Source organism: Phodopus roborovskii, unplaced genomic scaffold (assembly GCF_943737965.1).
Source record: "Phodopus roborovskii unplaced genomic scaffold, PHOROB, whole genome shotgun sequence".
Taxonomy (NCBI): domain Eukaryota; kingdom Metazoa; phylum Chordata; class Mammalia; order Rodentia; family Cricetidae; genus Phodopus; species Phodopus roborovskii.
The window spans coordinates 78736282-78762215 of NW_026126418.1; the positions used below are offsets into that span (position 1 = coordinate 78736282).

A 25934-nucleotide genomic window follows, 5' to 3' on the forward strand; every position below is an offset into this window, starting at 1 on the left:
TGAGGTAAGCAGACAGCTTAAGGAAGCAGTCAATTCTCCCTTCTACCATGCTCTCACCAGCCTGATGCCCAATTTTGTAAAGTGAACAGAAAGGTGAAAAGGTAGACTAATTTACCTAAAGCAATTCTCAGCCCTCAGCTGTCTCCTCTGGAAACCCCTGAGCCATTGCCTTCCAGAACCAGTAGCCTTAAGTAGCTGAAACTGAGAGGCTTTGTGGAAAGACATGTCAAGCAGCTAGTGTTACCTGAGATGGGGCCATAAAGGTAACAGGTCTTAGGTGTGAGCATAAAGGTAAGAGGTCTGGGAGAGATGTGAGCATAGTAGAGGTGGACATAGGGGTAGGTCATGTCCTAGCCAGGGTGGATAAAACAAGTGCCCCAAAGCCTGCTAATGCCCAAGGCTGCTCTCACCCTGTAGAAGTTGCCACTTCTCCCCTGGGTGTTAGGTGGGCGGCCTCAGCACCCTCAGTCTCATAGCTTTGCTGTGAAAAAAGCCCCCCCAACTTTCTGAAGTCCATGTGAAAATGACTGATAAATATGTAAAGCTCATAGTTTGGGGGAAAGTGCCATAGATGTGTTATTTTCCCTAAATTTGGATATCTGCATGTGACCCTCCCACTCCACCCCATCAGAAAAGCTGTCTTGATTCCCACTAACAGGAGTGTGTCAGCCAAGCTGCCTGCCACTGATGCATTTAATCACAGGTTTCCCTGATTGTATCACTAATCTATAGGCATCTCTCCCCTAGTTAGCTCTGCCTCCTGGGGTGTGCCCATGTGGTAGTGGTGATAGAGTCCCAGCCTTTCTTATTTAGTGATTTTCGCTAGAAGAGTCTGAGGTTGTGCTCTGAGAGCAGCTGCTCTAGGGCTTAGTGCCCACCTGTGCTTATTGCATGTGCCAGGGGTGGGCCAGGGCCGTCAATTAGCCTCTGGCTGGCATGAAGTATCTCAGACAATGCCAGGGACTCCCAGGGTCACTTTGGGTATGTGGCAGTGTGATAGGATAGTCCTGTTGGTGACAGAATGGGCAGCTGAAGGGAGGTGAGAGCAATGTATGCTTTTTATGGGCCTGCTACAGGGGCTAGCGCCTCTGGTGGGCTAGTCTAGGGCATGATATCTGAAGAGTAGCTTTTCTGCCAAGAATGAGTGGGGAATCTCCTGAAATTAGGTAGGACTGGGGTTTCCTCCTGCTTCCTCCTGGGATACATGGGATTAGTTGAACCTCAAGCTAGCCCACCCTAGCCTTCTGTTCTAGGGAACCTGGTTCTGTTTTGCATCTCATTATATCCAAAGCAGTTTGCAACATGATCTTGTCTAACTATCCCAGTGACCCAGTAAGGCCAGACCCCTGATTTTCACCACCTAATTCAGTTGCTGGCCTCATCTCCAGCTGCTGTCTGAATGGCAATGTCTGTTGACATCTATGTCTGTCTTCATCTGGCAAGGTTGGGCTCTCTCTATCTTATCCACTTTGTGTCCCCAGCCCCTCAGGCATGGTGCTTTCAAGAAATGGCAGAATAAGCTAAATTTTGTCTCAAAAAGAGCACTGAGTGCTCTTGGAGAACAAGTGGGTCCCCAGCCACATCTTAAGGGGCCCAATGGGAGCCCTTGCCTATCTAGACTTAGCTGTGCCCCTCTCTGTCCAGCTTTGAACTTGGAATTCTGGGTGTGCCTGCATGTGTCCCCACACTTTCACACTGCCCAGAGACACTTCCAGTCCACACTTGTGGCTTGTTCTGCTTTCAAGAAATGTGTCCTGTGACTGCTCCAGGAATCTGGGCATTTAGCCCAGAAAAGAGTGCGTTTCCTGGCTTCCTGAGAAAGGGGCCCGCCCTGCCCCTGTTGGGGCACATGGAAGGGAAGGAGGGCAGATGGGCTCCAATGCCCTGGGAGGCTCTGCTGCATTAGACCCTATCATCTGAGGCCATCTGCCGCCCTGTGCCCATTGGCCCCAGCTTGGGAGTGTATCCGTTGTGGGAGCGCCCTAGGAAAGAATATGTGTCTCTTTGCTCTTTCTGCTTACTGCAGGGCAGATGTGGGTGCAGTGTTCTCAAAGCACAGAGTAACCCCTGTCCGTGGGTCATCAGGACATTAGGACCACATGTTTTGATAGGTCCTCCCTGAACACAAGGCACCTGGTCCCCGTGCTCTCCAGGGGCCAGGCTCAGGTTTATGAGGTGAGCTTGAATAGCCCTGGAGATGCTGGGCCCTCAAGTCTACACATGTGAAATTTCCTCACAAAACTGATGCTTTTTCTTTCCCTTCACACCCGCTCCCCGCCAAAGACTGGGGGCTGTGTCTTCCCTGGAGCTGGGATACTACCTGCCAGCAGTGGGCTTTTGCTGGAATTCTCACAGATTCCAACTGGGAGCACACCTTTGTTTTCCCACAGGAGGGCATGAGGAGGTCCAGACTCACCCTCCTCAGCCAGGCCTGAAGGGAATCTCTGGTACAGCAACTTAGTTCCCTGCACGGTAAATCCAGAACCAGGCTAACCCCAGACCTTTGGGATATAGGCACCTGCCTCAGTGAAATAAGAATGACAAGCCTGGCATTAAGGACATTCTGATGTCAAGTGTCCTTTTTCCTGAAGAATGGTGATAATGGATGGAGATTTTTATTTTAGATGCTGGAAAACATTGGCAGCCTTATGTCTGTCTTCAAAATTACAGGTCTTTGAACTCCCCTAGGTCCAGGAGCCAGTACCATGCTTCCCATGTGTGGGGAAGTGGGGGAGACAGAGTGGGATCCAAGCGGGGATACTAGTGTCTCTGCTTTGTGGCCAGCCACATCACATCTGGGCAGCAGTCTGCCCCAGTTTTCCTAGGACTGTCTTAACAACTTACCTCAGAATGGACAGCAAAACATAGAGGACATAATGCTCACTAATGTCAGGACCTGGTGTCTGGAACCAAGACACTGGGGTTGCTTTTCTCTTAAAGGACAGGCACTTCTGGCTTCCGGTGAACATTGTCAACCCTGGTATTTTGAGCTGTAGACCCATTGTGATCTGCCTTTCTTATCATATAGTCTGTCTCTTTCTCTCTCTGTGTGTGTCTGTCTGTCTCTGTGTTTCCAATCAGATTTTTCTCATAGAAAGAATCCATTGGATTAGAGTTTATCCTAATCCTGCACAACTTCAGTTTAACTCAAATGTATGAGCAAAAGGCCTAGGAATATTTCTCAATTTACAATCCAGCTAAGCCCATCATAAATTAAAATACCTTAATTCAAAATCACACTACTGGCACTCTTCCCTACTGTACCCTGTAGATGGATGGTGGGTTCCCCTCATGTGATTATGGGACTGCTAGAGCTATGCTGTCTCCGTCTAACAGCCTAAAGACCTCAGACTGTATGGCTAGCTTGGAAGTAGATTGAAATTAAAAATTGAAAGTTAGCCAGGTTTGGTGACACACACCTCTATTCCCAGCACTTGGGTGGTAGAGGCAGGCCTATGAGTTCAAGGCCACTATGGTCTCTAGAGCAAGTTCCAGGACAGCCACCACCCCCCCTCAAAAAAAATCAAAAGTTAGGTTTCTACAGACAGCTTATTCATTTTGTACCATTACATATTCAAAAAGTCATTAAGTTTGAACTATGGTTAAGTAAGACTACTTGTACTTCCAAGGTCATATTCTCAGATTCCAGGTAGATGGGACATTTGAGGGAATACCATTCTGCAAGCACAGGGAGCATCTGGAATGAGAGGAATCTGAAGCAGATAAGGACCCAGGGAATGGAGGGAGATGGGAAGGACCAGTCCTACTGCAAGGGAGGTCACTCCCTCTACCCTGCCTATGGGATGGGCCTGGGGTCTCAGGAGGGCAGGATCCTAACTCCAGAGGCTGTTCACCCTGTGCCTGTGGTAGGTGCCCGGGCCACATTCACCAGGCTTGTCTTTAACACAGGCCATCTTAGTCCTTTGGAGGCATCATCAGGGATAATTGAGGACCTAGAACTTCTCAGAGTTTAACATCAATCCTACTTTGGCTGCTCAGGAGGAAGAACTCTCTGGAGAGTGACAAAGGCCAGCATTCCCCTCCATTCCCAGCACTGGCAGCCAAGGAGTAGATAAAGGAAGGAAGGGAATCTGGCCCAGTTTGTTCATCAGGGACCCTTATCTGTTCTGGCAAAGGCTCTGTGGTCAGGCAGTTCCAGGTATTCCAACCATGACAACTCCCAGAGAGATCTTGAGCAAGCATACACATCCCAAACTCAGACCCTAAGTTTCACCCTGCCTCTCCTGTGAAGTAGATGTAACATTCTGATCCTGCCTAGGTCAGGAAGAGAAACTAGTTTGAGGGTGTGAATCCTTCCAACACAGGGCCTGGACCTTGCACACAATAGACACTATTGTAAAGGCTTGCTGAATAGAAGCTCTATGAGGACACTGTCAGCATAAACAGAACACTGCTCCTCAGGGCTTGCCTGTGAGCACAGCTCCCCAAAAGAATTCCTATAGGTGTTTCTTTTCTATTTTTCTATGAACACATGTGTGGACATCTAATGTGGGCCTGTAGCCATGAGCATGGGACAGGTGCTTCAGGCTTTGAAAGCTCACATGACCCATTTAGTAGCATATACCAACACTTGGTGTATAGGTAGACACAAGGCTCTGACTTATTGATGGGACTCCACTGCCACCTTTGTGGCTTCTATCCCCTGCACACTGCTGGATCTTTGCCATGCTGCTCCTTCTCCTACCCTGCCCTCCACTCACAGGTACTTCCTGTTTGGAGGAAATACTATGAAGCCCGAGAGCCCTCTCTGCAGTCTCCTGGGAGATGGAGGCTTGGTGTGAGAGGGTGGAGGGCCTGGGAGGAAGAGGGAGATAGTGGTGCCTGCAGATGGACTTTCTAAATGATGATCCCATGTTACTAAAACCATGACTAGAGCAAGGGAGTTTCCTGAGTGCTCAGCACAGCATTCCCTTTGTAGATCCCAGTATCTGGGGAACAGGACCCAGGTGGCTCCTAGATAGTTAACTCCAATTACCCTTGGGCCTAATGAGTGACTACCCTGGTCACACCTACCCTAGTACCCATTTTTAGAGGCTTCCAGATGCCTATAAAGGGAACACATGTGCACCCAGAGCCCAAGACCTATGTGCTAATCCCCAGAACTTTCCCTGCATTCCCATTTCTGATGACAGCACCTCTTAGTTTTACAGAAGATTCTGTGGGATTCTCCTCACACTTTACAAAGCCACACTGGGTTTGTGTGCGTGTGTGCTGTGTGTGTGGTAGTCACATTTTAGGCCTTACTTCTTTGAAAATGTTTCTCTAGACCTGGACCTAGGCAGGCAGCCAGTAAGTACCAACAATCCTCCAGTGTCTGCACCCCACAGCATGGGGTTACAGGCATGCATAATCACTCCCATCTTTTTCTATGAACACTAGTGATTAGAACTCAGATTCTCAAATTTGCACAGCAGACATTCTGACCCACTGAGCCATGTCTGTAATCCCTACCCTGGATTTTTGTTGTTTTGGATTTTTGTTTGTATGTTTTTTTCCCCGAGATAGGATTTCTCTGTGTAGTCCTGGTGTCTTGGAACTTGCTCTGTAGACCACCAGGCTGGCCTCAAATTCAGGAATCTGCCTATCTCTGCCTCCTGAGTGCTGGGATTAAAGGCATGCACCACCAGCTGCTGACTCTGGATTTTAGACCTTTCCTTTGTTGTCACACAGCACTGTGAGTTTGTAACTCTTGCAGCCCCAATTTCTTTCTTTATGAAGTAGACACTTCAGTGCTAGCCTGGTAGGGGTGAGTTGATGCGTCCATATACATAGCTTGTGCATGGCATGGGCATGTGATTTAGTGGCTGTTTTTTCCTTACTCAAGAGAGTCAAAGGAAACCACATTGGCTGGCTGTTTTTAAGCTAAAAAATGTTGGAAGAATGTTTGGGAAGACAAGCTTGGGTTTTAAGTCAGAACCATGCTCCCTCTGGAATTGCATGGTTGAATGTCCAGGCATATTTTAAAAGCTTGGTGGTCACGCAAGTCTTTGAGCCTTCCACATGGATGGTCTGAGGTCACAGTCTTCTGGAATATCTCACACAGCAGGTCCACTTATTGCGTCAGGAATGGCACTTCCACAGAACAACTATGTTTGACTATGAATAGATTTTTTTTTCCTCTCTTTCTTGGACATATGAATGGCAGTCTGCCTCCTGCAGTCCCGGAGGCTGACCTGTGTGTAAAACTCCAAAACAGACATCACAGTAGGGTCACCCATTCCTGTTTGCATGGGCACCTCTCAGGGAGACTCAAAGAGACAGGTCAATGGCTGCTGTGACTCAGGGGGCCTCCTGAGGGGCTCCTGGGCCCTGGTCTATAAAGGCTGCTAAGTGTACTGAAGAAATTAGACTTCACCAGTAAGCAGCAGTAGCTGAGACTGTCTCCAAACTGTGACTGCTGCCTAATTGGGGCCTTTAGTCACTGTGCAGTGTTCTCTTAGAACAGGGAGAGTGCCAGGGACCAGCCAGCTCCCACTTCAAACTGGGGACTGAGATGTCTGTAGCCAGAGTCATACATTGCAGAGACAGGTTACCTAGCTTCCACCGAGCTCAGGTAGCTTGCCTTTGTGCTTGTTTTCTTCCTTTTGCAAAATGGAGATAATGGCACGCCTGCCTCACAGGCTACTAAGGGGATTAAGTTATCACTCAAGCACATGGAATTGTCCCTGGTACAGAGGCAATAAATGAGGGTAAACTGAGACCCCCTAGAAGGCCAGGGACTCATTGGTGGCTATGTGGCTAGCCTGTGGGGCAGCCAGGGCTGCAGGACATGGTCTGTTGTCTCGTGGACACATCTTTCCTTCTTGCTCAGTCAGACTTTCTCAACTGTCTTCTGCAGAGGAAGTCCCATGACCCTCAGCCACAGGAATTCCAGCATCAGCGCCTGCAGTCTCCTTGGCTGGCTGAGGTCTTGCTTCCTACTATTCAGCTGCTGTGTTTCCATATCTTTCTTATAAAGCTTTGGAGGGTCTCCTCTGCCCTTGCAAATAGAAAAATTAATCTCTTGGCCAAGGAGTCTGAAGCCTGGAGTACCTGTTGTGTGTCCAGCCCTGAGACTGTTGTCTTGTCTGTTCTCTGACCTGCCCACCTGTGATTGCTACAGAAATAGACCCCAAACACAGGTGGCTGTGGATGGTCAGGGTAATTGCTGATTAAACAAAAGCTGATGACACATCCTTCTAGGAAATTAGGCATACCCCCAGAAATGCCACCCACTTCCTCTGTCTTGCTGCCTCAAAGGTTATCTGAGTCATCAGCACTTTCCCCTTTTCCAGTACCCTGAAGTGCACAGCCACCACTCTGAGCTAAGTCTGAATAGCTGGGATATCCCCTCTGTGGGCCACCAGGGTATCAGGACTGTAGTAACATCCTTGTTTCTACTGGGCACCCAGCTACAAGCTCTGGCAACTCCAGCCTAGGGTGTGAGTCTGACTCTTATGGGGGTGGGAGGATGTGAGTGGGGGAGGACAGTGACCACAGACTTTCAAAGCTGCAGTCAGTCTCTGCTTCTGTGAAATGTATAGATGAAGAACCCTTTCTTCCTTCCTACCCAAGAGACCCTGGATGTCACCAGGATCACCCAGGGCCACAACAGGTTTTGACATACCTTTTGTGGAGGTCTATGGGAGACTTGGCCATGCCAAGAGGCCTACAGGAGACCATTTGTATTGTATCAGGGTACTGAGAGTTTGGCCCTTCCATTGAATCCCAGAACCCCCAGGGGAAAGATGTGAAGCAAAGGACCCAGGAGCCCAGACTTACACAGTCTCCTGTCTGTCTTCTTCCTGGATGGCCCAGTACCAACAGGGGACTGTCTGGCTAACATGGGAGTTCCTAGGCAGAAGCCACAACAGGCCAGTGGGTCCAAGCCTCTAGTTCCTTTTCTTACCTTAGAGATGGGTCTCATTCCTGCAATGCATGTCTTCCAAGGCTGTCAGGAGCTCCCATAAGGTGGGTGACATTCCCTCTGCAGTCCATTAGGAGTGCCACATACAAAGGATGCATCATTGGTGCACATTCATACCAAAAGGACATCTGTTCAACTATGTTCATAGCAGCAATCTAGATGCCCCTCAACCAAAGAATGGATAACGAAAATGTGGTACATTTACACAATGGAGTAATACTCAGCAGAAAAAAACAAAACAAAACAAAAACAAACAAGCAAACAAAAGAAAACAAAAACCCAATGAAATCTTGAAATTTGCAGGCAAATGGATGAAACTAGAAGAAACCATCCTGAGTGAGTGAACAGAAAGTTTACAGAAAGTAAAGCATAAGCCTTCATCTAGTAGCTGATGGAAGCAGAAGCAGAGATTTATAGCTACACGCTGAACTGAACTTCTGGAATCCAACTATCCATGAGCAAAGCGATCAAGACCATGTTGGGAAAACCCACAGAAACATTTGATCTGAGCAAGTGGGAGCTCATGGACCCCAGTCTGATAGCTGGGAAACCAGCACAGGGCCAAACCAGGCCCCCTGATAACCTGGGTGTCAGTGGGAGGCCTGGGCAGTGGGACCAGTATTTATCCCTAATGCACGAATGGACTTTGGGAGCCCATTGCCTATGGAGGGCCCTCTCTCAACCTAGATACATGAGGGAGGGCATAGGTCCTGCCCAAAATGATGTGACAGACGTTGATGATCCTCCATGGGTGGTTTCACCCTCCCTAAGGAGTGTATGGGGGGTGGGATGGGAGGTTGGTGGGGGAAATGGGAGGACAGGAAGGAGAGGGAACTGGGATTGGTATGTAAAATGGATTTTTAAAATTTAAATAAAAAATTAATTTTAAAAAACCCAATAATGCAACATTGGTTACCCTAGGATGCTATTATGTCTCTGACTCATACTGTTCAATACAAAGTAGGTGCTCAGTGTTGAACAAGTGACAATAGCTGCTAGACATCACTAGGGAGCTTCTGTAGTGTATGGCAGTTCTCTCATACTCAAGGAGCTTAGGTGTGTGCGCATATTGTACAGAGGGAGGCTCTCTCTCTGTGTATGTATGTATGTATTTGTATACACACACACACACACACACACACACACACACAGAGAGAGAGAGAGAGAGAGAGAGAGAGAGAGAGAGAGAGAGAGAGAGAGAATGGCTGGGGCTCCAAAAGGGAGATAATGTGCTCAAAGTCACACTGTGTAGCAAGGAGTCACAGCTGACTCCTCAGCCCCTGTCCTCTCCCAGGTCCCCAATAGCCTGCTGCGGCACCCTTTCTGTGCCTAGAGAATGTTTAATAAAGCATTGTCTCTTGATTTATACTACTTGCTAATTTCTTCCCATGGTTGAGTTCAACTGTCTCATAAATCCCTAAAGACTTAACAAGCTCCTTGAATCAGTAATAGATAGCTCAGCACACCTCCATGCCCCAGCCTTGCAATGCAACACCTTCACCCTACTCCCACCATGGCCCCCCAAAGCCACCAGGAGTACACCTGGGCTTCAAGTATCTATGTCTAGGTACCTTCAGGCCCCCAATCTGAGGTTCTAGAATCTGTGTATCACACAAACACCTGGTGGGTGGATGAACCCAGAGGACAGTCTGCAGTACTACAGTTAGGATATGCAGCGTCCCCAGCCCTCCGTGTGCCATATTCCTGCCAGGCCCAGAGCAGAGCCCTGTAACTGTCAGGATATAATTGACAATAAAAATCATGGGGAAATAGTGACTCTCCTAGGACCACAGTCCTGCTGCCTGCCAGAACTGCTAGACCTGTGATCATGAGGCTAGATTGTCATGTAAATATATAGGGTCTGTTACCAGTCCAGGCCAAGATTTATGTATTAAAGTGGTGGGGGAAGGGATAGCTCAGATTCATCCTGGTAACTTGTGAAATGCTGTTGCCATCTCTTCTGGGTCCCAGCTTCAGGAGGATAAAAAGGGAGCCTGGGTGTCCTGAGGTTCACCCAAGACCCTAAGTGCATCAGGCCTGGGCCCTGGGAGACTGAGGAATGGCTTTACTGTGAAGGATTGGTTTCACAGAGCATATGCTGCAGGGATCTGGGTTTTTATTTATTTGTTTGTTTTTTGAAACAGGGTTTCTCTGTCCTGATCCTTACTTTGTAGACAGAGATCTCCTGTCTCTGCCTCCCAAGTGCTGGGATTAATGCATGTGCTGCCATTGTCCAGCAGGGAATTTGTTCTTGACTGAGCATGTTTGGCTGGGAAATTCATCCTCACAGTGTCACAGTAGCCACACATGAGCTCCTATGTATGCTTGGGCCACAGCAGGTATTAACCAGCATATGTTCATACATGGGAGGTCCTGTAAAAGCCCCTGTTTTCAGGAGACAGAACTACAGAGTTAGCTGGGACCCTGGCAGCATAGGATTTGAACCTGGGTCTCGGACTCCAGAGCCTGTGTTGAGCTACCTCCCAGAAGCCTCCTTGATCCTCCAAACAGCATTGTAAAACACTTTGGTCTGGTTGTCATCCCTTCACTCCCCCACCCCTACCCCCCATGCCAATTTGCTTCTTCTCAGAAGGCAAGGATGTAGCTCACCCAGGGGAAGTCACAGGTCTGAGTTCTCAGACAAGCTCTTCCCCAGCTGGAACACAGTGGGCTAGGCTATTTCTTCATCTGTAGGTGCACAAGACTGCCTTGCAAAGCAGCTTTGTGAGCATGATTACTGCCAGTGTCCTGGGGGGGGGGTCCTGGCCCAGAAGCTGGTGGTTAGGGGAACTCTGGGTGTAGCACTCTCTTTGTGCACTGCCACTGTGGTTGTGTTTGGGAGCTCATGGGGGACGAGTGCTAGGGACCCCACATGATGGCAACAGCATGCAGAAAGGGTTCTCAGGCCAGAGAACAGATCCTCTTGGCTCTTCCTTCCCTCCTAAAAGTAAGCATGGGATTGGATACTAGACTCCCAGTTCAGTTACAGGGACCCCAGGGGGTCACAAATTGTCCATCATTGTTGTCAAACATCGCACATAAAGGATCACCTCATATCCATGTTATAGGTGGGCAAACTGAGACCAGAGATAGTCTTGGACTTACCTGAGTCCTGGGCCACCAAGCAATGTACACCACAACTCAGAGCCAAAGTCCCTCAGGTGGAGTTAAAAGTGGCCACATATTAGAAGCTGAGAAGATAGCCTAGGGGATAAAACCCTTGCCTTGTAGGCATGAGGGCCAGTACCCAGTTCACTAGCACCTACATAAAAAGCTGAGCAGATGTGTGGTGCAACAGTAATCCCAGTGCGTGGGAGGCAGACAGGAGCCCCAGGGCAAGCTTCATGTTCAGTGAGGAACCCCATGTCAGCAAATGAAGTGGAGAATTGTAGGAGACACTGACTAAAAACTCTGGCCTCCACACACATATGTGAACATGAACATAAAATCACATATGTGCCACACCTTCACACATGCAAAACAAAAATTTACCCTTTGAAAAAATGACCACATGTTCCAGATCCAATTCATGCCCAGCAGATGTCTGATCAGGGGAGGCATAGGAAGTAGCTGCAGGACTTGTGGTTATGTAGCCATGTGGGTAGCAGGACTGGACTAAGGAGATAATGTCATGGGAGACTGGAGGGAACTCACTGTGGTTCTCATACCCCATTTATCTGGAACCATCTCTGTGAACCAGGCTGATGGGGTCATGCAAGAAACAGGTCTTTGACCACCTCCTTCTTGGGAAAATCATACCCAGGACCTGGCCATGGAGGCCAGCCCCTAAGAATGGATGGTCTGGGCCCAGCAGCTGTCACCATGGGAGCTGGTACTAGGCATATGCCCTGCATTTGGGGCCGGTGGGGAAGGTGTATTGACAGGTGGCCATGCCTCTGGGGCTACAGCTGCCATATGCCAGTATCAGTCCCCACAGTACTGGGCTTACAGATGGGGTGCAGGGTAGAAGTGGCTCTTGTTCTGGAGAAGGCAAGTGTGGCCTTTGGAGTGAAGCCTGGAGCAGGCCTGAGGACAATAAATGCTGTCCTCATCCCTTGTAAGAATATAGAGGACATGTGTGACATGAGGAAGAGCTAGAGCATGAACCCAGGCGCCACTGTGCTTTTGAATCCCATGTCCTCTGCTGGGGACCCCTTTCCCTCAGTCCAGTCCTGCCCACCTGTCTAGTACTGAGACTTTGGGGATGGATGGGTAGCAGTGATGAGAAGCTATGTGTGACAACCCTTACTTCTTGGGACACTGTTGGATGTTCTTCTGACTCATGACCCCAGTAAGAACAGGGGCCTTTTGTTTTTGGCATCCTGGGTTTTCAGTTGTTAGCATAGTTTCTACATAGAAGAGGCAGCTAGAAGGGCTTGGCAAAGGGGGAGAGGGACTGGGAACCTTCCAAGACCTCAATTTCTGGACCTCTGGACTTGTTTTAGAGAGCAAATCCCGATGCTGAGTAAGGGTGGACTCAGATGAAACAATGATCCCACTGTTTGGGTGTCTGTTAGGAGTCAGGCCCAGAGCACTTTTGACCCCAGTAATGTCATGTAGTCCTCTAGCATCCTGGGACAGTAGATGCTATCCTTGTCCCCATTTAATCTGTGAGAAAAACAGGGCACTTAGTGAGGGCAGTCATAGAGCCAGGGCTCAAAACTAGCCCTGGGGTTTGACAGACCCTCTTTCATGGCCTACAGATAGGTCTTGCCCAGCACACAAAGAAGAGGAAGGGGCAAGCTTTTGTTTTTATTAAAAATACACCCCTTGTAGGTGTTCATGCATACTTGTGTATGAATACATGTGGGGGGTCAGGAGACCAACTAAGTTGTCTCCCCTTGCATCCATCTTATTTGAAATAGTCTCTTGTTTGTGGCTGCAAGCAACCATGACTTCTCTTCTTACAGGGAGTTCTGGGAATGTAGACATACTTCCGTGTCCAGCTTACCTGGGTTCTAGGGATCTGAATTTAGGTCCTCACACTTGCTCAGCCCAGGAAGGACTGGGCTTTTAAAGGGACAAGGACTTTTTTCTTTTTCTTTTTCTTTTTCTTTTCTTTTCTTTTTTTTTTTTTTTTTTGAGACAGGGTTTCTCTGTGTTGCTTTGGAGCCTGTCCTGGAACTAGCTCTGTAGACCAGGCTGGACTCAAACTCAGAGAGATCTGCCTGGCCAGGACAAAGACTTTTATGCTTGCTGGGATATAGCACAAGGGACAAGGGAAGAGTTTCCTTGGCTTCCCTCTTGGATCCTAGACTGACTCATTGCATCCAATGTTCAAGTGCTAGGTGATGGATGAAAGTGATAGCCTGAAGGGAAAATCCCTTTGTATAGGGAGGAAGTGGTATCAGCTTGGGGACAGCATTGGTGTGTGTGTGTGTGTGTGTGTGTGTGTGTGTGTGTGTGTGTGTGTATCTGTGTCTGTGTCTGTGTCTGTGTCCAGGCTGATATTGGCCCTGTTGTGCTCATAGTCCCAAATGATCTACCTCTTACCCTTCTGCCTGGTGGATAAGATGAGAAGCTGACCAGGCCATCCCAGGAGGACTCTGGTACCATTTTAAACTTCTATATCATCTGGTGGCCACTGCCACTAGCTTGTACTCACTGGTAAGCAAGAGTCTCTGTGGGGGCTGTGACAAGTTCCATTCACCATGGAGGTGGCAGTCCCAGCTATTTTTGGAGCCCTGCGTGGTGGGGAGTTTCCTTTTGGAGGTACCTGAGGACTGGAGTCTTTGGAAGGGGAAGTCCCACAAGCAGACAGAGGGACCCCATGTCCCTCACCTGCCTTGGCACTGAGAGGCCTTTGGATCCCCAAAGGCTCTGGCACCTCACCAGTCCTCAACCCTCAGCTGAACAGACCTGCCCTAGAGCTGCTGCTCATTTTGGAAGGTACCAGCCCTGCCAATCTCCTGCTATAGGGAGCTCTTTCCCCTTTCTCGCTACTTGTATTCTGTGGGCTTGCCCAGCAAGTGACCAGGAGCCAGACTCCAGAGGCCTCCAGAGCCTGAACTCAGAGGGTCACCAGATTTAGCTGCATCTCTGCTATCCACTGGTTCCTCAACTGCCTGCCAGCAGGGGCAGCAAGGGAGTAGAGCATGTCACTAGCCTGAGAGAACTTTGACACTGCTATGGGGCAGGACAGGTGCTAACAGCCAGGATCCTGTTAAGTAGTTCCCAGTCTTTGCTAGAACTCCTGGCATAGTAGTGGGGACAGGTGGAGTGCATTTGTGTGGGGTGGGAGCTGAAGCTAGGGTTATTCAGGGGGCCACTAGGGATAACTGGCTCTCTACTGGGCCTCAGGGCAAGCTTGGGACAGAACTTGCAGCTGTAGCCCCTTGGAGCTGCTGTGCTGATTTTCTTGTCCAGCTGTTGGTTGTGTGAATAACAGTGTCTAAGAAAGGATACAGGGACAGATGGATTTCTACTCTCAAGAATTTCTTCCTTGAAGAGTGCCCTTCCCTAGCCCTGGCTCTCCAGGCTGCCAGGGATGCCAGTCTCTCCCTTGCAGCCTCTGGCAGCCTTTGCCTAACCCTCTTCTGTGCCCACTGAGTCCCAGAGGAAAGTGACTTGGTCTCTACCTTTGAGGGAAGGGAAGCCATGATCAGACAGAAACTTCATGAAGTACCAGAGCCAAGCCTCTAGTGACACACTGGGTGCAAGGGAGGGAATCCAAGAATTCTGCCTGGAGGAGGCTGTGCAGTTGGATATTTGGGGTGGAGTGAATTTTCCAGGAGACCATTCACTTCAGATATAAGAGAACCTGCCAAAGTCTTGAGAAAATTCATTTCTGAGGTGAGAGCTCAGCAGGAGTCACTGGGTTGGTGGGTTTCCTAGGAACCTGGGGACCCTGGGGAAATTGATCCTTAGCTTCTGGCTCCTGGTGATTTCCAAGGATTGCTCTAGGCAAGTGATAGAAATCCCAGACTTTTGGAGTAAGGGCTGGGATCACACAGGTCCCACTGTTTACCAACTTGATAGGTCATCTAACTTCTCTGTGCCTCAGATTCCTGATCTGTTAAATGGGGGTTGCAGACATCCACAGGTGGGGTGTGTGCAGAGTACACTTCGCATATCTCAGCTTTATCTTGAGCAATTTAAACCAGGGTCTAACCACAGAACCCCATTGTCTCACTGTTCCTTTAAGGAAAGACAGATGGTTATAGCCCCTTTGTTACCCAGAAACAGTAGCAGAAATGTGATCAGGAACTACTGTTGATATTCACAAGTCCTGGGAACCCCACAGTGTGTGGTATGGTTTGCTTTGGATGTTTTGGCTGAGCCTCTCTGCCAGGCAGTGAGAGTTTGTCTGGTCAGCTTTCATTAAGTTCCTTTTATGTCAGACCTGGGCAAGGCCGTGTGTGTGTGGGGGGGGCAGTCTCTGTGACCACCACGGTCAGCAGAGTAAAGATCTGTGGGAGAAAAGAAGGCAGTTTGGTTTGATACAACTTAATAGCCAGTGCTGATTCAAACTTTTGAGAGTCTGACCTGTAGTAGTTTATTTTAGACATATTTAAGCACTGCACTATTTGGTGAAATTTTTTTGGTGATTAATTAATTCAGTCCCATGTGCACAATAAAGCTTAAGATATAATTGCATCAAAACTCTGTAAAGTACATGTGACTGACATCTTCTATAAAGATGGGTTCTATATAGGGGTTGGAGAGATGGCTCAGTGGTTCAGAGCACTGGCTGCTCTTCCAGAGGACGTGAGTTCATTTCCCAGCACCCACATGGCAGCTCACAACTGTCTGTAACTCCAGTTCCAAGGGATCTGATACCTTTCCATCAACACAAAGTTAAATAAATTATTTTAAAAAAAGATGGGTTCTATATATTGACAGGCTCATGATAAGGGTCTGGGAGAGGATCTGGTATGGTCTCATAGCACAGAGGTCACAAGGCTATTAACCCATCTGCTCCCAGCCTTCTGGGAAGATTATGTGCCCCTCACTTTGAAGGAACAACCCTGGTTCCCTTTAGTGCTGCTTACCTGTGAGTGCTAGGACCTCCATGCCTTCCACAGCCTAGCAGCTTGGTCAGTTTCTGTTCTTGAAGTCCAGCTTCAGAAGCAGGTATGATGACAGGAAGCAATCTGTGTCCCTAAGTGTTGGTTTTAGGCAGAAATTCATGTGCAGCCTATCATACTGGGATCACCTGGCCATCCTGGAAGGTATGGGTGCCCCTGCATTATAAGGAACTTTGAGCTCAGGGAGAGAATGACACTTTCCCAATATCCCACAACAATTTCTGAGCCCAAGGCAGGCCATAGACTCGACCCTGGTAGGTAAGTGTGACTTTGTGAATTAAGAGGTCATGGATAGATCTTCTGGGTGAAGGCTGATGTGTGGAGAAGTCTAGAAGGACTGGGGTGCTATGAAAGGGCAGGGAGGTTCTGTAGTGTAGCTATGGTGGGGTGCCTGGTGGGTGGGAGTGTAGTGGACAGGCCAGTGCCATTTGGGTATGGCTTGGGAACATCTCACTCTGATCTGGGGGCTTTGCCTTGGAATCAGTGCAGACTTGTTGGGGTGGTTCAGTGGGTAAGAACACTTGCGTGTAAGCATGAACCTGAGTTCAGATCCCCAGCACCCACATACTAAACTTGGCATGACTGTACATGCCCATAACCACAGATGAGTGGTGGGGAAAAGACAGGAAGATTTCTGGGACCTGCTGACTACCAGCCTTGTCTCAAGGGAATGAATCAGAGACTAGAGGACTCCTGAAGAAGGCCTCCTCTGATCTCTCTACAGGTGTAGGGAAAAGAGAACCTGTGGTGGGCTGGGGTGGTGGTGGCAGGGACTTCTGGAAAGGGTTAAGTCTTGAAGGAGATTTGAGGGAGGGAGACTTTGGAGGCAGAAACATGATGATCATTCAGGGCTGTGAGGGAAGGTAAGGCTCTAGGTGGAACCTGTTTCTTGCTGAGATGGCTATTCAGGAAGGGCAGTCTGCAGCTGATCTGAGCATTGTTGAGTGTAGTTATGGTTGGGTCTGGAGTACCCCAGAGGGAGCCTAGATTGGCAGAAGGAAGTTAGATTTAGGTAGAGGTGCAGGGGCAGGGGTGCAAGAGAGGGAATAGGCAAGGGAAAGAAAGGGGAGAGGAGAAGAAAGTATGGGGGAGCCCTGTGTAGTTCTGGGCACCACACAGCTCCAGGGAGCTGGTTGCAGGTCTCTCAGGGAAAGGGACCCATGTACCTCAGCGTGGCCTGCACTTAGAGAAGCCAGCTGTCCATGACTATAGAGCTTCAGCATCTGAGCAGTATGTGTGCTTTGGAAGGGCGGAGTTGGAAAGGGCAAGGGGACACAGAACTAACCAGACACCATCTGTGTCTTTTCCAGCTTAATAGGCCTCCGGAATTTGGCTCTGACTGCTTCCTTCAAGTAATAAGCCAATAACATTTGCTTATCCTGAGAGTAGTGAAGAAGGGGCATTTGCCTGGGGAGTGTACTTTAGCTATAGCTGCATGTCTGAGCTGGATTCATTCATTCAGTCTACCTATTCACATATGCATTTGTGTCCCTCCCAAGGCAGTGTAGATGGACCAAACAGACTGAGTGTCAACTGTGCCTGTTGCCTCCTTTGTGACCTTGGGCCTCCTCTGCATGTGAATTCTGGTAATTGTATGGAATATACATAGTACACACCATGTTCCTTTCCAGGCAGTTACCAGTTGGATTTCTTTATCTCATTGCTTTGTGGCTTACTTTGTGGGCTTACTTTGACAAGGCCCTTTCTGGAGCCTCCATTTTATCATCTGCACAACAAAGGTAGTGGTACCTTATCTTAGGAGATGATAAATCACCTGTGGATGTTGGTTGAAGCTGTGCCAGTCTTGACCCCCGTGGGTGACTAAGAGCTGGGACCTTCTGTATTCCCACAATGGGCCTTGGGCCTCCAGCTCTAGGCTTCACCTTGGCCAATGCTACCCTGTGACCTCTCTAGGAGTTATAGGCTCTAGGAAGTGGGCACCAGGCTAGGCTTTTGTCATCAGGGGCTGCCTGCACATGTGCTCTGGGCAGGGCCCTTGCCCCAGTCTTGGGGCACAGATAGCCTCTGGGGACTGCTGGCCTCCATGAGGACTGGTGTTTGGCCACAGATAAAAGTGAAACTTACCCCAAGATGAAGATACCAGATACTGGGAGGCAAGGGCCAGGTGACAGTCTTAGGAGAAAGGCTACTTGGAACTTAGAGTTCAACCTAAAACAGCACCCATCCTGCCCTGACACCTCAGGGTTCCTCCCACATTAGTGAAAGCTTTGAATAAGTCAGACAGAGTGACCACAGTTTATATGAAAGAAGACATGTTCAATGGGATATCTTTGTGACTTGGGGCAAATGTCTGACTGAGCTACAGCCCTCATGACTGCCATGTGTAGAGGCAGCTACCCTTCATTACTCAGTGAGAGCATAAATAATGCTTACTGTAGCTAGGGCTTCTGGCTCCTTCCATGTATCCAGCTCTGTTCCTAGTGTACTGTGCATCTTCTAAAATATGCAGTCCATCTAGATACTCCTAGGGGTCCATCTGATGGTTTCCACACATTTCCCATGTGTGGAAACTGACACACTGGTCATAGGAAAATGAGCTAACACTTGAACTTGGCCATGCAGCTCTCTAGCAGACCCCTCCCAAGCCCTAGGTTGTTCTAGATTCTTCTCTAGCTGCCTGGTAGACACGTCACAGCTTTTTGTTGCTCTTCACACCAAAGACAGGAGCCTAGGTGAAAGGCCACATGGTATGTGCATGGTACAGCGCCTCACAGCACAGGCACTAGCTTGCTCGAGAGGAAGGTGGTCTGAGATGATTCAGTGAGGGCTGTGGCTCTGAGTCACATTCCACAGATTTTTGGCCCCTAGCTTGGACCTGCTCTGCAGCTTGGCAGGGGCTGGGAGATCCTGGAATCCCCAGGTTCAGAGGCTAAAAGTCTCCCCTATTATTCACAGCATGTTCCTCTGGTCTGCCCCTGCACTCTCCATCTCTCTCCAGATGCCCTTTATTGTAGCCTTCCTGCATCTGACTCTGGAAGAAGCAGGGGGCTTTTGTTTTTCTTTGTAGAAATGTGTGGTGTGAGGAGTTTGGGTTTTTATTGGGGTATTACAGAATGCAGGCTCCTTCAAGTCCTGCCCTTTGGAGACTCCTTGTGGGAGACAACCAAAGCCTTGAAAGGAGCCCCTGAAGTCTGAACTCAAATTTTCATCTGTAGCTTACTGGACAAATGGCTTTGAGCCTCAGTTTCCCTACTTATAAAATGCAGATGTGTGGGAAGCATGATCCATAAAGAAGGGCCTCCCTCCTTCCCTGATAGACTCTTTCCATCTGGAGTGGTCCTCTGGGGGACCTGGCCAGTGATCCTCCTGGGGAACACTGTGACAAGTGCTCCCGGGCTGTGCATGGGACTGTACTTTGCCAATGCCAGGCCTTTGACAGAAGAGATAATGTGGACAGTAGCTGGGTGTGATCTGGAGGGTAGTGCCCATTGGCTTCTATTGGATGAAAGGCCCTTTGTGGGCCAACCCTAGGGTTACCTACCCCCAGTCTTGTGCGCTGGTACCACATTGCTCTTAAGTGGAGACAGGGCTCATTTACAGAGTGTCACCGGAAAAGGTGACAGTGTGGTGGCCTCAGAAAAAGGATGCCACCTTAGTTGTAAGTCCTAGCCAGCCCCACTGTTTATCCATGTGACCCAGGCATGCCTTCAGCCTCCTTGTGCCTCAGTTTCTTCATTTGTTCAATAAGACGATTGCAGCCTTTATGTCATGGAGTTATGTTAAAGTTTACAGGGCCAATGCAACTACTGTCATCATTATCTGTTATTTCTGAGATGGCTTGGCCCCTGAGCTGTTTGGATGCCTGATCCAGGAGGCATGACCTTCCTCAGCAAGATATGCTCAGGGTCCTAGCTGCTAAGTTAAAGAGTACAGATTCACACACAACCCCTCACCCCCAGGCCCCTGGAGCTAGGCAAGACAGGATGAGGGAAGGGGAATTCAGAGACAAGGTTCAGACAGGCACACAAGCAGGAGAACAGATACATGAATGGCCAGGACAGGGCAACCTGTGGGCTCATTCTAGAGCCTGAGATAAAGATGGAACCTTCTCCTGAAGACAGTTCTCCAACTTTTTCCCAGAGGTACCCCTAAGGGCAGAGGATGGTGAGCATGTCACCTTGAGGGTGTAGAGGGTGCTGCCGACACCAGCTGCTAAGCCTGAAGGAGACACTGGTTTCATCTTCAAATTCATGTGCATTTTACATTGTGTTCTCCCCCCCCCCATACCTGGTTTGTTGTCACAGGCTTTCCCCCTGAGTAACAGCAATGCCTGAGGAAGCTTCTCTGTGCTTCTCTGTTTATCCTGGGGCTTTTTGTCCTCCACCATGTCAGCCTGGGAGAGGTGGTGCTACAATAGGGTGCTCAGCCAGATGGTGGGAGGAGGAAAGATTCTGAGGGCATCCGGGTCCATCTACTGTAAGGTGGTGGGTGGGTGCGGGGAGGGATAGGCCCACCCATGATGCCACATGTATCCCCAGTCAGAGACACTTAAGTGTATCTCCACATGTGAAGACAAGCCACAACAAACGTGGTTAATGTCACAGACAGGAGTCCGCATGAATGTGCTGGTCAGGCACGGCTAGCTGTCTTGGTAGAGGCCCTTACTGTAATGGTTTCTATCTGTAGAGGCCCTTACTGTCAGGGTTTCTATCTGTCTCTGCCCTCTTGTGGCCTCACTTTCTGTTGACTTTATGTGCTGTATGTAGAGTATGATAAAGTGCCCAAAAGAGCAGGAGGGGCTGGGAGACAGCTTAGTCAGGAAAGTCCTTACTGCACATATGAGAAGCTGAATTTAACCCCTAGCACCCACAACATGCTAACACATGCTGAGGAGATAAGAGAAAAGGGGGGATCCCTGGTCTCTCTGGCCAGCTATTGTAGCTAAGTCAGTGAGTTGCAGATTCAGTGAGACTATCTCCAAAAATAAGGAGGAAAGTTATTGATGCAGACACCATTGTCCACCTCTGCCCTCCAGGTGCACACACAGATATGCACCCACACACAATTTTTACCCACTCAAAGAGTAATGTAGGTAAAGGACTGCCCAGGGATACTGGAGGGATGGTGCTGGAGGCCAGGGTGCAGAGGGTTAGGTGCCCTTGGTGTACCCAGAAGTTACAATTGGTTCTGGCCTGTGTGGTTGGTAATGGACTCAGAGAGTTGGGGAGAGGCTTACAGCCCAACCAGATCTGCAGGGTATCTGTTCTAACCATAGCAGTGTGTTGGTTCCTGTCTTACTGCTGTTGAGAGATGGTAGGATCTTTAAGTAGTAAAGTTCAGTGGGAGGTCATTAGGTCATGGGGCACTGCCTCCAGGAAGGATTAAATTGTTATAAAAGCTCAAGTCTGACCCCTGAATGAATGACTGTTTGGCCTCCTGTCTGGCCATGTGATCTACCCTTTTCACAGGAGTCCCTGCCATTGTAATGTGAACTACCAAGTTTCCTGCCAGTGCTGATCTGACACTGGCTTCAAGCTCTTGGATCTCTAACACTGTGAGCTCAGGAAAACTTTTCTTTATAAAGTTGTCCAGACTCAGGCATTTTTGGCATAGTAACAGGAAATGGGCTGATGCAAACAATCTCTTAGCTAGGGCCCTACAGTGTGAATTACATGAGACAGGACAAACCAGCTTGTGTGCTCATTCCCTGGAGATGTTAGGAAGGTTATCCATGATTCATAGGGGCTTCTGGCTCCCTGGGGACTATCCTACAGCTGCTCAGTAGCCTGGGTCAGGACACCTGGAGTTCACACTAGGATTGGGACACAAAGGGTGGGTCTGTGGATACTATGGGGCTCTTACTGCCTGAGCTACACTGATGCCTCTGTATGTGTCTTGTGGGACCCTGAGCCCAGGCCTAGCACATAGAGGATGTTAAAGACTTACTGTGGGGGGTGCATGCAGACTTTCCCACACAAAAGGATCATGGGGTTGAGTACAGATCCTTCTCCAGCCAGAAAACTTCCATGCACGTCCACCTTGATCTTTGCCCCAGAGAGGTTTGAATGTTGGGAAAGCCAGAAGCTGCCTCTAATACCTGAAGTAGAAGTAATAATAGGGGATACAGTCAGTGGCCTTTTGCTCAGGACTAGGTACATAGTGGGACCATTATCAGGTCAGCACTGGACAGGAGAGCTACCCTGTTGGAGGTCCACACAGAACATGGGCCCTCCAGTGTTACACTGGGGTCCAGCAGGGATGGGGATGTGAGATCATCCCTGAAGATGCTGCCAGAGTCTGGTTTTGTTCTGTTTCCTGGTCACTCAGGCTGCCTACTTCGCTTTCTGTGGTGATGTTGGGAACAGCAAAACAGACTGAAAGTGTGTAGAAAAAAATTAGGCTTCAGTGTTTGGTAGTGTGTGGGTTGAATGTGGGATCTCATGGTGGTTTGAATGGGAAATGTCTCCAGTAGGCTCAGGTATTTGGACACTTGGTTCCAAGTTGGTTCTGCTGTTGGAGAGGTTTAGGAAGTATATCCTTGCTGGAGGAAATATGTCACTGGAGGTGGACTTTGAAATTATATAGCCTCAACCTAGTTCCAATTCACTCTCTGTTTCATGCTGTGGATGTAAGTGCTTAGCTCCCTGTCCTGGCTGCCATACCTGCTGCCACATTGTCCCTGCCATTATGGACTCTAACCATGTGAATTGTAAGCCAAAATAAACTTTATTCCTAAGTTGCTTTTGGTCATGGCATTTTATCACAACCACAGGAAAGTAAGTAATACAGGGCTCCTGGTGGGCCTGTAGTGGACAGTTCTCTTATCCCTGTAGAGTAACTCGGTTTCCCCCTTCCAAAGGACAGTCCTAGCAACTGAGGCAGTATATTATAGAGAGAAGGTATCCTGAGGGGTTGAGTCCTAGACTTGTGAGGAGAGTGATGTATGTGCTGTCTGCTCATCCATCTATAAAATGGAACAAGTGGCCAGGAGGAGAAAGTCACCAGCCCTTATTTTCTGTTACAGCCTGTGACCTTGTGAGGCTGGCATGCAGGATGGCAGGACAGCCCAGCCACATGCCCCGTGGAGGGAGTCCAAACAACCTCTGCCATGCACTGGGACCTGTGCCCCCTCCAGACCCACAGGTAAGCCCATTCTTTTGTCTCCCAGGCACATTGAGGGTCCCTCACCGAACCCCTCCCTCCCTATAGGAAGCTGCATAGCTGTCCATACAGAGCATTTCCTTGAATGCTTCCAGGTACTTAAGCCCTGTGCTTAAGTCAAAGATTTCCATTGAGGAGCAGCTCCATGTCTGCAGGTCTGTGCAAGGAGAGGAGGGACTCAGGAGTGAACAGAAAGCTCTGTTCCTGGGCCACTGTCAGCCTCTGATTTGGTCTGAATTGTGTTCAGCTGTCCTTAGTCATAAGAGGCTTAGAGGTTGTCTCCCTATGCTCGCCTCATCCTGGCTTTAGATGTCTCTGAGGGACAAGCAGCCTTTGGTACTGCTCTAAAAGTGGCTTTGAGTGTCAGGTACACTTAGTGCCTTTGCCCAATCTGTCCCCTGACCTAGAATGTCCTCCTGAGTCTTCCTCCAAACCACAAGGCCAGGTACTGCTCTCTGAGGAGATTTCCTGCCCTTGACCCATATCTACATGTGTTCCTCCAACACATGAGTTCCCCCATACCTGTGTGCATGCCCTCACATGGCTATGGCCTTGGGATGTTCATTCCTGCAGCAGTCTTCCTACTAGATGGAAGATGTCTCTAGCCCAATGCACAAAGGCATTCTTTGTGCCACCATGTCAGAGAAATACATCTATATCTTTAAAAAAAAATGCATCCTGTATGTGCAGTGCACTGCCTAGGATGTAATTATGTGAGGCAGGCCCAGGTCAGCTCTCAGGAAGCACATAGCCTCCAAGGATAGAAACATAAAAATACCAAACTGGAGGAACCCCAGGATTCCAGAGCCAGAGCAAAACACCTGATGCAACTGAGAGGGCCAGACAGTCCTCTGTAAGGAAGGGACAGGCCATGGCCTGCAGGGCAATAAGCTTGGTGCCTGGGCCAGATTCTTTAGGACCCTGTGGGCAGGGTCAGCTTTTTACCAAAAGGCCAAGAGACCTAAATCAGAGGGAGAGTCGATGGAAAACTTCTAATATCCTAGTTCCTTGTGGAGGACTAAAGGGTCTACCCACTGTGTAAATTATAAACACCACAGACTCATGGAGGTAAGTGGGCTTTAAATTTGTGTTTGCAGTCTTATTATGTTATGATCTATGGCATAGGGCTTTGTCAGCCCAAGAGAGGATCCTACTGCAGACCCAGAAAAACATGCCACATGAGCTCATGGACTGTTTGCAAGTATGTGGACAGTCCTAGGACATTTATGCTATTTGTACTCTGTGTCCATTGTTGGCTGAGATGTAATAGTCCTTTTCCAGGTAGAATTTTGGGAGGTACAACTCCAGAGCTAGGCCAGGACATGAGGATGATGGCTGGGGGCAGCAGGGCCTACTTAGGTAATGTAGCCATTTGTCACATTATGTCATTCACTAACAATCGAATTCCCCTTGATTAATCTCCCAGAATTAGCCAGTTGCATTTTGAGCAATTAGGGTTAATTACAGGCTCATTTGGCAGAGAAGAGAGGCCTGTAATTATTTCTCAAGTGAGGAGAAATGAGGAGGCAGCAGTGACAGTGTCCTCGGCAGCTTGTCGCGCATGTTGGAGTGGGTGATGACATAGTTAAATATAATTAGATTCAATCACTCAGGGTTGGCTGATCTGGGCAGTGGCTATCAGGCAGAGATGCCCCAGTCCCACCTGCATCTGGCCAATCTTGAAGACTTGGGGTACATGGTCTAGCATGCTGTGCAAACTCCAAGCTGGGACAAGGTTAGAGGACGGCCAACCTCTCTCACAAAGTGACTATGTTTCTACCCCATCTAGGGAGCATGGCAGCCAAGCCTCTCACATGTCAGCATACTAAAACATTTAGAATGGACAGTGAAGTTATGTCCCTTTATGGCAGGAGGAATGTGTCCTATCAGGCCATCATTAGAACCCAGAATGAGGCTCTGCCTGCTCTGAGGTTGGGTACAAAGCCTTTCAGCCTCAGTTTCTTCATCTGTAGGGTGATAATGGCACCTTTATCCTGAGACTTCTGTGAATGATGTGATATGCTTTAAACTCTAGCATAACACCCAACACCATGGATGTCAAGGAAATGCCATGTGTAGACTTCATTTTTATAATTGAAAAGTTATTGCCGTTTTCAAAGCCAAAGCTCCCACAGTTAAATCTACCCTCTTGAGGCAGAAAGGTCAGATACTCCTAACAGTCCACCTATGGCTTTGTTAGTCTTCTAGGCACAAAGCCAGTGGCTTTACGGTAGCTGAAAGAGCCATCAGTGTATGGAAATCTGTTTGCTGAACCATGTCGTTGACCTGTGAGGTTCACATACACAGAGGAAAGCTGGGCTTTACCTAGGATTCTGGTGATTGATTATATAAGAGTCAAGAATGATGCAGATTGTGTAGACGGGAGAGTTTCTTGTGTGAGAAGCTCCTGCTGACAGGTCTTCAGAAACCTCCTATGGGCAATCTGAGATCAGTTCTATTTGGAGTCATGTGCATACTTTGCAGGGACCTGGAGGCAGCTATCCATGGGTGTGTTTCATAGACCAAATCTATATGCAAACCTTCCCAAAGAGCTGATGATGGAAGCACTTGAGAAGCAGAGACAGGAGGATCTCTGTGAGTTCAAAGCCAGCCTGGTCTACAGTGCACATTCCAGGACAGCTAGGGATACACGAAGAACCTTGTCTCAAAAAAAAAAAAAAAAAAAAAAAAAAAAAAACCCAAATCAAACAAAACAAAAAAGAAGTGATGGTGGATGGCAAAGTTTAATGAGCAAATATTAATGGCTATTGAAACTCAAAGAGCTGAGAAAATAGCTCAGTCATTAGAGTGCTTGCCATGCTGTACACAGTGGTAACTTCTATAACTCAGCACCAGGA

At 48.6% G+C, this 25934-nt stretch overlaps 1 protein-coding gene across 3 annotated transcripts in view; it reads left to right on the top strand.

Moving 5' to 3' along the window:
• Positions 1–25934, top strand: part of Nek6 (NIMA related kinase 6) — a 71343-nt gene that overhangs the window by 14901 nt on the left and 30508 nt on the right. For all 3 annotated transcript variants that reach the window (XM_051185383.1, XM_051185384.1, XM_051185385.1), the window contains exon 2: positions 22940–23058. In XM_051185383.1, coding sequence (XP_051041340.1) covers positions 22940–23058 — 119 coding nt within the window. The remainder of the gene's footprint in view (positions 1–22939; positions 23059–25934) is intronic.